An 11,655-nucleotide genomic window follows, 5' to 3' on the forward strand; every position below is an offset into this window, starting at 1 on the left:
CAACTGTCAGCTGTGTTTCCATCTGCATTAATCTTTAATGAAGTCTGCTGTAACCCCAGACCAGCAGGGTGTGCCTGCAGGTAGTGCACCCTTCCCATCTCAGCCCCCAGGTGAGCATCCCCTATAAAAGTGACTTGCATAGACTGTCAAACATTACATGCCATACCTTTGCTAGTCCATTTTCCACAAATAGTTTTGCTTATTTGGCTGAATTGTCCAGGATTTATTTTTTCATGGTTGTTTGTCTAGCTTACGCCATCAACCTTCCACCTTGTGCTGTCTACCCTTCTCCTCCATATGGTCAAGTCCCAATGCCACCAGGTAGTTGCCAGTGACAACATTTGTAGACAGAGTTATTGTCAGTATGACCTGTCACATGTATAACTGGCTGTCTCAGTCTTACTGTTGTGTAACTGTTGTGGATGTATATTCATGAGCCATACTTATGCCTTTCTTTTAGGGTATATGCCATTTCAAATGCCAGTTCAGATGCCATCTCCAGTGCACCCACAGTACCCTCCTCAGATGCCAGTGGGAATGCCAATGCCTGCTCCTGGGAGACCACCAGACTGCCCACCAGGGTTAGAGTATCTTATTCAAGTAAGATGGCTGCTTGGACAATTTTTTAAAAATCATCATATTGTACAGCACCAACCACAGTGGTATTAGTCCATAAGACAAAGTAAGAGTTCATCCATTGTTTGAACCATCACTGACTAACAACTAAAAAGCAACTGATGTAACTGGCAGTACTGTGTTCCTCCGTCTCACAGATTGACCAGCTTCTTGTTCACCAGCAGATGGAGCTGATGGAAGGTATGTTTACTGAAAGTACTGTAGACACGAAAACATTGAACTAAACATGAGGCTGAAGTTGTGTTTTTAGGATGGCATGTGGGACATTGTCAAATCAAAAACAAAATTCAAGTAAAGGTTTATCAATTATGCAAGTCTCTAAAATATTAATCAAGTATGGTGCAGGACTGAAATCATTTGCAGGCCTATGTGTGGTAAAAACAAGATATGTATTTCCAAAGTAGACATGAATTGCATGCTACTTATTACAACGGACCATGCACAAGGTTAAATTAAGGTGTTACCAAGCTGTTATACAAATTGCACATTATAATTACAGTGATGATGGGTTTTGAAACAAACAACAAGTATTTGGTGAAGAATAGTCTGGGACAGCAGGTGTTTTTTGCTGCTGAGGAAAACGACTGCCTCACCCTGCAGTGCTGCGGGCCGATGCGATCATTCGCCATCCACATTCAGGACAACATGGGCCAGACTGTCATGTCTGTGACAAGGCCTCTCAAATGCAGTGCCTGCTGCTTCCCTTGCTGCCTCCAAGAGGTAAGCCGATTCCATGCTTTTGTTGTTGTTGGTGGTGGTGCTGTTTAAAATTGTTGCAGTCAGCAAATAAATTTACGGCAAGATATGTATATGTATGTAAATGATTGCTCTGGGTAGGACAAAGCACAGCTGTCCAGCGTACAAAGCACAGCAGTCCACTGTAGGTACACAATGTTTCTATACTAATGTGTGACAAGCGAAGAATAGTATCACACTACAGTACTTACATTAACTTAATTCAGCTACCTAAGAAGGCTGTTTTGAGCCTGGCGGTTTATTTTCACTTTAAGTATATTGAATTAACATGAATTGTTGGAATTAATCTCTTGCTTTCACTGTTGTGTTATTTAGCTGGAAGTACAGTCTCCCCCAGGAAACCCTATTGGATATGTCACACAGAATTGGCACCCGTATATTCCCAAGTTCACCATTCAGGATGAGCGAAGAAATTCTGTGCTGAGAATTACTGGGCCTTTCTGTGACTGCAAGTGTTTCTCTGATGTGAACTTTGAGGTAAAACACTGCTCATCAGCAAGGTGACTGAGGACTAAGCAAACACTTAGAAACACAATATATCCTCACACAAATTATAATTATAATAAAATTCTTGTAACTCACATTGGAAGCTGTTTCTATATAGCTTAGTACATACAATGCTGTTTTATACACCCTAGTAGTTCATACTAATAATTTTCTATCTTGTAAAAAAAAAAAAAAAATCAGATCAAATCACTGGATGAGACTTCAGTCGTTGGTCGTATTTCTAAGCAGTGGTCTGGCTTTGGGAATGAGATGTATACAGATGCTGACAACTTTGGGGTGAAGTTTCCAATGGATATGGATGTGAAAATGAAAGCCACCATATTGGGAGCTTGTTTTCTCATAGTAAGTAGTTGACCATTCCTAAAAAGTTTATCATTGAGTATATATGGTAGTCTTCACAAACACGAAGCAAGCAAACATGGACAAACACACACTGTATGTTTCATTAATTATATATGAACATAGCGTGCATATATTTTGTTACTTGCGTTTGTTGCTTTCAGTGTTAAATATTTCCTGTTTTGCCTTTCAGGACTTTATGTTTTTTGAACATTCAAAGCAGCAAGATCATCATTAGAATGGTACGTCAGTGATGGGGATATTTTTAAATTGGAGATGCCGTTATGTGCAAATACTGCCACTTCTATAAGGTCCTCTTTCCTTGGTTTAGTCTTGTAGTCAGCTACTCTGAATGTCTCGGTCATAGTGTTTTCAACCTGACAATAAAAAGAAGCCAGCAGACTAACAATCTGAAATGTGTATGATGTTGGATAAAATTAAAAATTAAACACTAATCTTGGAACCACTGAACAATGTGGGAATCATGATGACTGGTAAAAATCTTTTGACTGTTTTTTTTAGATAAGTTTTGTGCTAAGATATGTTGTTCTGTTTTGGTGAATCTGCTGCTGTTGTTATAATATCATGACTCCACTAGATGGCTGCAGTGAGCTTTCAATTGCATGAGATCAACCTCAGAGAGCATCATTTATTGGTAGACCTGTTTCATAGGAAATTAACACACTACAAGACAGACTTCTCACAATTTTTCACACCAAAAAATGGAGTACTTACTTGTTGGTTGTTTATAGTTAAAGGTTAATCAATGGTTGATCAATGAATGTATTGTGTTGCTACTTTGATATGGGTTGGTTTGTACATTAATAATCTAAATATAATATGTGGTCATCAGCTTTAACACATCTTTGCTTTAATTGCTTTGATTTGCTTATGGTAAGGTCTGTGGTCCTCAGCAGGGCTTCTTGTTGCGCATTAAATGAAGGTCATCACCTGCTTGTTTAAACTATGTAATGTACTATGCAGTGCTGTAAACAACCCAGTCTGTAAATAAGTCCAGCATGTTCTGTTTGACATCATGCCAAATGTGGCCTTGCTCAGCCAGAGAACCAATCTTGGTTTTCACATAAATAAAGAGTGCAAGTCTTCACTTTAAAAAGATGGTTTGTGAGTCAGCAGTGTAAGGCATACCCATCTCGACCAGGACCCAGGCTGTGTGTATGGTCAATCTGGTGTGCTCTGTAAAAAAGATGGAGTGTTGTTTTCCGACTCATTAGTCTCCACAGAGATAGTTTGGACAGGAGCTGTATGGTGACATGGGTCTTTTTGGCCTAAATACATAAATACAGCAGCTTGGCTCAGGTCCCTTTGAGCCTCTTCACTCCTTTGAACCCCCAGATAACTGCTGGGTGTGGAGGGCCGTGGTGGTGAGACTGCTGGGAATGTTTGGTTTGATCAATAATGAAAGACTCATCTGCTTATGTTGCCATCAGGAGATTGATACAGTGACTAAAATGAAGGGCTGATGTGGTGTTCTTCTCTGATGTTCCTGCCATAAGAGCTCAAATCATGAATGGTGGTCCACAGTGTGAAATCATTTCCTTTGAATGAGCAAATTCAAGTTGTTGGTGTTGTGTGTAGATTAGGAACTGGATCAGAAACTGTGAAAAAAGGAGAGATTCTGTTTATTAGTTTGTATTATACTATGAAAAAACCTAATGTGAGGGAACATAAAACTATTGTAATGGAATAATACTAAAAACCCCATAAGGGAATGCAAATGTCCCAACGCCTTAAGGGACTCTGTATGTTTAACAGGTGTGGCACAATTGATGCATTGTGAATACTTGAGTTTGCTCAAGAGCATGATACTATGATAGGGATTCAGAATAATCTCCGATATATGAAGCAATCTGCCTGAAGAGTTCATTTCATATGCCATGTTTTTTTATTTCAATCATGCTTTGGCTAATAAAAGAAAACCATAATTTTATTTATTAATTCTTTTTTTTATCATACACATCTAGCAGTGGGTCTCACCGGTCAATCATACTTAATGCTGAAGGGAACAGGGAGTCAATTAACTGAAATAGATTTGAAAGCCAAACAAGGAAAACAAGAAAGGGTTGAGATCCATATAGCCAGATAGACATGTACTTATTTTTCACTAGGAGAGTAGGTTAACATACATTTCAACTGGATAATTTCTTACGGAAGACATAAAATTGTGTTTGGATGTCTTTTTTTCGATTGTTGTATTTCTTTTGTTTTCTCCAAATTCATTTCTGAAAAAAAAAGATCTTAATATTGCTCATCTCCACCTCACCTCAGTAAGCAGATACAGTATGCATCTGATGTCATTATGTGACATATTGGTACATGCCATTTATCACATTATGAATTACATTGCATCACATTGCCAGCCCTTGTGTTCATGAGCTGGGGAGAGTGGTCTAGATGGTCTATCATTTCAATCTTTGTTGAACTCTAAAATGGGACATTTCTCAGGTTGAAAACAAATATCCATGGCTGCACGTTTTTGGATCATTGACGGTGAAATGTTTTATTATTTCACCAGTCCACAATAATAAAATAATGCACAGCCTAGAAAATAGTACAATTGTGAGCTTGTGCAAATTTATTTCTATTCATTTTTACTTACCGTAATGTTATCAAGAAAATACAAATACAACTACTTGAATGTCTTCCTTGTCAAAGTACAACAGTAGGCACAGGTAGGCCTAGTGGGTTCTGACAAAGCTGCAGGCACTTCAGTGATATACAACTACAAGTACAAATAATCATGTACAGCATGCCCAACATGTGACCGAAGAATGTTTTAGGGTCTTTTGCATGCTAAGGTAGTGCATTGCAAATGGCATTAATGTGGCACATGAACACATGCAGATTAGAGAGTGAGTTGATTTGCTACGTGTTGTGTGTTGCTATGTGTGTACCATGTGATCATGACAGAGCACATTCTCCTTTCATTATTTTATCTCATCAGGTTGTCTGTGTTCAATCCTCCTTGGTGCCATGCCATTGTCCATCACTCTGCCAAAAAACCAGAGGATTGAGAAGTTGCCAGCTGTTCATTAATCAGATTACATTAATACAAAACAGCCAGGCCTCCTTGGACCATTGTGTGAGAGCCTCTGGCACGGGTTGCAGCCATATAAAGTATTTATAGGCATTCCAAGCGAGACTGTGCTTTGGCCGAGCGGGCCTACTCACTCACATCCCAAACAGCTGTCAGTCACAGATATAAATAAATAAAAGGAAAAAAAAACTTCCCCAAAAAAGGTAGGGGAGCTTGAGAGGATAGCTTGAGAGGATAGCATGGCTCCCTGAGGTGGTCTGAGCTGATTTGTGAGTCTTCACCTACTCTCTGCATTCATGGACTTTCAGGTATGGAAGAGCTGAAGGTCTAACTTTGGAAGGAGTGCAGACACTGTCTGCAAATTCCACAGATCTGTGCTCATTTTCTTTGCAACGGTATGCCATCATGTTTAATATTAAGGACCCCCTCAAAATGAGATGGTTCATCTCAAGGGGCTATCCTTGAAATAAAGAATAAAATATAAAGAATTGTATGATACATTTGGTAAACCATGCTTACTATATTTCTCTTGTTTTACTTTCCACACTAACTATTTGACCAAATCCATGGCAGTGGTGGTGCTTGTGAGGCCAGAGTCAGAGAATTAACCTTTTGCTTTGCTCTTTTTTTTATCATCGGATCCTTTCGTTCTTTCTTTCATTTTTTCTTTCAGTCTTTCACATATTTCTCCTTCGCAAGGGGATTATGATATTAACATCCTTTTTTTTTATTTAGCCATCAAAGAACTGGGATAATTAACTAAGCCTTTTTGAAAGCATTTCTCAACTCATGCTCTCTCAATCCATCTCTCAAGCCACGGCCCGCACCCCTCCCCACAACCCTAGAGCCACAACATGTCTGCCTTTTAAGGTAAACTCTTTGCAAGTTCAGGCCTTTTGATCTGTTTTAATGTTAGGATTCAAGTAGAGAATATGAAAGGGACAGCTTTTTCGTTTGAAATATCAAAGTGTAAATAGGACTAATGATGCCTCGTCGCACTCTGGTGGATTCAGTTAAATATGCTGAAAATGAAAGAGCAACTACCAATTTGTGCATGGCTTCATTTGTATCTTCTTTATATTACTCTTTTTATACACTCTTTTTTATGTATTAGCAAAACAAAAATATATAATTTTTCAACATTTAGTCTTCCATCATTTTCAGAACTGGTAGGCATTTATTTTTATTTTTTTATTGTACAACATGGTTTTACATGATGATTTAAATGCTGTTGATACCAAATGCTAAATTAACTCGAAACATACATGCACGCACACACACACACAGTTACACATATTTCACATTTCAAGTACACTGTAGAGTTGAGCTGCCATCAAAATTGATTTATTATGAAAGCCCCAGTAATGGCCCTACAAACTATCTGTCCAAATCAAGACTTAGAATAGTAAAAGTGTTGTCAGGCTCAGCTGTCAGGTCCTCATGGTGCATTGGACCAGTCCTACTAAACTTGTTTCACACAGAAAAATGATTGATGTAGTAAGTTGAAGCTTCTCACAGATATAATGATTTTCATTGTATCAATTTTGATTTGATTTTTCTGTTATGAAAACTGTAGTAAAATTAGCAAAGCAATGAATTCATGAGTCATTTGTTACTGAGTGCATTTTGTGACTACATTATATCACACTTAGTTTTCCCAGTGTGTCCATTTCCCATTAAGGGGTGTGTGTAGGGCCCTGTTTCAAATGAATGTATTTTTGGTTTAAACATCACTCATCCATCGTCTGGTTTCCCTCTGCACTTGGGAAGATGTCTGACTGTAATAATAAGCATCCTCTGAGCAGCCCTGCATGCCGGCGTGCAGCTGTCAGTACAAGCTGATAGCTGCACACCATACTCACCTCCACCCCACAACGCTGCACATTAGCCTGGCTCCATATATTGGAGTTACACAATATTCCCCTACTCTGAAATGAAACATGTATGATTGTCAGGCTGATTTGTATTGCAGTGTGTAGCTTTCATGGCCCAACAGAATCACAGGTGTGGAGGTATGAAGGAGCTTGCCTTGGCATCTCATAAAAAGAAACTTCTTGTGATGCTAACACGGGCCCTCCCTAGGCTGTAAATAATTCATAGCCAGTGGGTATGGAAAGGTGATCATCCATGCAAGAAAGTACAAACATGACCGTTATTTTGGCCCCCTACGAAGTTTGACAGCAGGAAGGATAGTCACACTGCTCTGAGAGGCTGACACAGAACTCTAAATACACAATGACTATGCCAGAACATAAAAAAACCTTTTTCTACCTTTTAGGTCACAGAGAAATAATATTTAGTGAATAGCATTTTTCAGCATTAATATATAACTGTGCCTTCACGCTCACACATTGTTGAGTATCTTCATGTCATATGCCCATGTTTTCAATCATGCTGTACTGTAAATGTTTCAAGATGATTCATACTAAGTTGATGCGAAAGGAATCTTCTGGTAATAGAATGCAGTTTAGTCCCTTCCTGTGACCTCTACAGGCATGTGAGTGAGATGATAGCCAATGTAAACTGCATGTGTTGCACATAACAGACATACATGACCATAAAGTTACAGTCAAAGTTAAATGTCTAAGCGATATGAACTTGCAATGGCAGGCTCAGGAATTGAACCCAGGTCAGCTGATTGTCAGTTGCTGACGTTTCCACTGCTCCACCACACCTGCCAAACTGGTTGTAGTAAACCAAACAATAACATACTGTATATAATACAGCTCTGGAAAAAATGAAGTGACCACTGCACATTTGAATATGACCATCAACTCATTTGAATGTCACTTAGCAACCATAGGATGACATCAGAAACATTTGCAGTGGTCTCAATTTTTTCCAGAGCTGTATATAGTGACCATTAGAGTGTAAGGTAAGGTAAGTGTAAGGTGTGTCTTAATGCATTTTTAAACTACAGGTGATCTAGTTGAACCTCCTCAATAGAATGTGATTGCCCCCAAAGTCTGTGCGATGTAGTTTAAGTAGTTTACACAGCAACACATCCTTACCGCACAGTGCAAGGTCAGCCTGTTTGACCCTTGCTAATGCCAGGTTGCTTTTTGCTGGGGTCAATGACTCAGACAGTTGAGGGACAGGATCGCTGCGCACAGGAAATAAACCATGAATTACCCGAGACAGGGCCTCTCCTGACACATCAATAGCCATTAGGATGCTGTTTATATGCAAATCACCAATAAGGGCCAGAACAACACGACCGCTCCAGTCAGATGACTTTGCCACACAGACAAAGGGCATCACCAACCAGTTTATTTGTGATGAATGTTGTGCTGCTGCAAGTTCTCCACCCCGCGCTAGTCCAACAGACGCACGTGGTTATCTGATGGTCATTCTAACACAACAAATCATAGTGTATTCAAGAGCTACAGTATCCATTTCAGTCCTTTTGTGAGTGCTGAAATACCCAGAATACAAATTGCTAGCATATCTAGAATTGAGGCCTCACCCTATCCAGCCCTTAACATGGGGCAGCACTTGATTCACAGTCTTCTTCAGATTGTGATGGTACTGTGGTGATTTTCATAGTGCCGCGTGTGTAACTCATTCTCCAAAGCCATTACTGCAGCAGCAGTCAGTATGCAGCCTCAAACATCCATAAAAGTATTCTTCTGAGCTGGGGTGGTGCAGGGATATCAGTGCTGCCCCACTGGCAACATAAGGATTGTGTGTTTCTCTTTCTCGTTTCTAGTTTTGCAAAGTCCTAAGCCAGAGCGAAAACAAGCATCATAAAAAGAAGGCCTAGCACAAGTGGACACTCAAGATGAAATAACCTAGCAAAGAGGGCGGCTCCTGGTAGACGTTTATATGCAGAGGCCGAGGAGGTGAGTGGCAAGGCAGCAATGCTGCTGATGGGCTCAGCAAGCCGTCCAGGGAACAGGACACCCAGTCTAGAGCAAACACTAAGGGGCAGGCAGGGAAGAGGGCACACATGAAGAGCACAATATGGAAGGGACACATCAACGTAGATAGGATCAGGAGAAACTAGGCCAGGTTGTGACAGAAAGAGCACGTATTTTGATAAATAAATAAACCGAAAAAGTATGTGTAAAGACAAAGGTGGACACAAATGTGTACATATGTGTCCACTTAGAGAGACAAAGATTGAAAATAAGCTTGGATTTAAACGTGTGTTCCCATGTGACTATGTATTGCCTGCCTCTGATCTGTATTTAGTCAAATCTCTCTTTTGATGGTTTTGCCAACCTTTTCCCAATCCTGTCCTATAAAACGATTTATAGCTCTTTCAATTGTGACTTGATCTTTTTGTTGGGATTTGCTGTCAGCATTGGAATTATAACTGTATTCTGACGATGTAGTTTGGTGACATTGGCATTAGTTATGAATCAAAATTTTTCTCAGACCAAACTGATAGGGAAACAAAGCCTGTTTGACACTTCGGTGTGGACTTGTTGCATGCTTTCTACCAAAACGTAAATTATTTTTATTGAAAGGATCCACCTGCTACCATGCTCTCAGCCTCTATTCTGTAATGCTTCCATGAGAACCATGATGTTTAAATTTTTTCATTTTTTCATACATATCAACAAGCCCGCAAGATGTCCTCGTTCCTTAAGAGATCACGTACTACTTAGGCAGAGAAATAGCACAAGCTGTATTCCACTGCTCTTCCATAACTGGGCCAGTGATGTTCCAGGGACATTTGTGGGCTCAGATGTCCTGGCGTCTCTCCAGGAGGTGGCTCGGCCCGTCCTGATGAGGGAGCGGAGAAAGTTGATTACCGAGCTGAGTGGAATAAAATGACCTGTATTTTATTGGAGCTCCGGGCCTGAGTGTGTTGGGTGCTGCCTGCCTGCACGGATGTCATTGCCTTTGGCAATCACTGTAATGACGTTTGAGGAGAGCTCAGTGCTCTGGGTACAAAGGACTTGTTTTTAGATAGCCGACTCGGACTGACAATCAAACCCCAATCAGAACATTTTAACGACAGTGTGTCAGTCGTACATGACCAGATTCTAAAAATTGTAGTGTGTAGTTTTATGTTGGTGTGCTGACTTTCTCCTTTGGCAATTCAATTTGTGCATGATTCCGTCTTCATGACATCAAATTTCAATATCAAATGCTTTTTCCCTTTGATTCCCAAAGTACTGCTATAATACCAGCTGGCACTGCGCCAGCATCTTTCTTTTGCTCGATTCTCATCAATAAATGTTTTATGGCTAATTATTTCAACTGCAATCAACTGACTGATGAAAGGAGAGACTAACTGCTGTCAATAATACTTGCATATTTAGTTGTAATTAATTCTATCAATAAATACGTATTGGTTCTATGTAGTGTCTTGTTAATTACAGAGGCAAACCTTGATGATGAATAAACAAAACAAACTGTCTCACACTAGACTGACACAATAATGGGAGCCTTTGTATTCAGTGTGGAAACTAAGGAGCCAGTTGGCTAAAATGACTGTTGTGTGGTTTTGTGGTTTTATGTGTGTTTGTATTCATTTCTAAATCTCCCTCAGTGAGAGTCTGGCTGCAACAGAAAAGATCAATGACCAGCGGTAAAACTGAAAGGGTAACGGCGCAGAAAATGAGTGCCTCTCGCTGCGAGAAAGGATTTAACATCATCACGTCTCCATTAAATACCTTGTACCAGGTCAGAGCGGCGTTAGAGGGAGAGATGCCTGGCTCGCCGCCCCTGTATGGTTGAGCCTTTTTCAAACGGGACAGAAGGTGAACGACTATGCTGTGATCTCAGGTGCTTTAGGATCAGTCATGCTGTTGCAGGAAGCTCATACAACACGGCTGGTGTCGTCTGTCAAAATTTGAGCGTAGGAGTGTTGATGCACAAATCACAACTGATCATGCATATTCTGTGGATTTTACTAGTATAAATTGAATTGTATGTGTGTGTGTGTGTGTGTGCGTGCATGTGCATGTGTGTGCATCTGTTTGCACAACATATTTTCAATTAACATTCTGTATCTGTTTTTCCCCCTCACAGTTAACAGATAAATCCATCTCTTCCTCCAACTTGAGAGAGAGCTCGTCGCGCTTGTTAGAGCAAACAGTTATAATACTCAGCCAAAGTCATTTCACACTTGGTTAGGTAAGGCATGAGATGCTCTCTGGAGTCATTCATTATTCTAGCCAAACCAAACATTTTTAGGGGCCCTAATCACCACACAAAGCAGGTTGGCAGAAAGGAACTGGGTTATTGACCACTCTCCAATCAAGCATCTCTCAACACACACACACACACACATAACCATAACCATTTTAAGACACAATGAAGAACCTTTGGTGTACTTTGGCTCAAAGTTTGAGTCGTTCCATACACTCTGAATACTCCAGGCCTGCTTCTCTGGCCTCCACTGC

At 40.1% G+C, this 11,655-nt stretch overlaps 1 protein-coding gene across 1 annotated transcript; it reads left to right on the forward strand.

Moving 5' to 3' along the window:
* The first annotated feature begins 537 nt into the window (after positions 1 to 537).
* Positions 538 to 2,476, forward strand: LOC143135458 (phospholipid scramblase 1-like). Its single transcript, XM_076296123.1, has 6 exons — positions 538 to 600; positions 774 to 816; positions 1,136 to 1,356; positions 1,708 to 1,869; positions 2,080 to 2,241; positions 2,432 to 2,476. The coding sequence occupies exons 1-6, from the start codon at positions 538 to 540 to the stop codon at positions 2,474 to 2,476; spliced, it is 696 nt and encodes a 231-aa protein (XP_076152238.1).
* Positions 2,477 to 11,655: the final 9,179 nt, after the last annotated feature.

This window comes from Alosa pseudoharengus, unplaced genomic scaffold (assembly GCF_046254945.1).
Source record: "Alosa pseudoharengus isolate Yale_2024_CS ecotype anadromous, Long Island Sound unplaced genomic scaffold, YU_APseudo_1.1 YU_APseudo_1.1_scf_2, whole genome shotgun sequence".
Lineage (NCBI taxonomy): Eukaryota > Metazoa > Chordata > Actinopteri > Clupeiformes > Clupeidae > Alosa > Alosa pseudoharengus.

Coding starts and splice junctions, on each gene's coding strand:
- LOC143135458 (XM_076296123.1), top strand. CDS start 538: ATGCCAATGCCTGCTCCTGGGAGACCACCAGACTGCCCACCAGGGTTA. Junction 601..773: donor GGTTAGAGTATCTTATTCAA/GTAAGATGGCTG, acceptor TCCGTCTCACAG/ATTGACCAGCTTCTTGTTCA. Junction 1,870..2,079: donor TCTCTGATGTGAACTTTGAG/GTAAAACACTGC, acceptor AAAAAAAATCAG/ATCAAATCACTGGATGAGAC.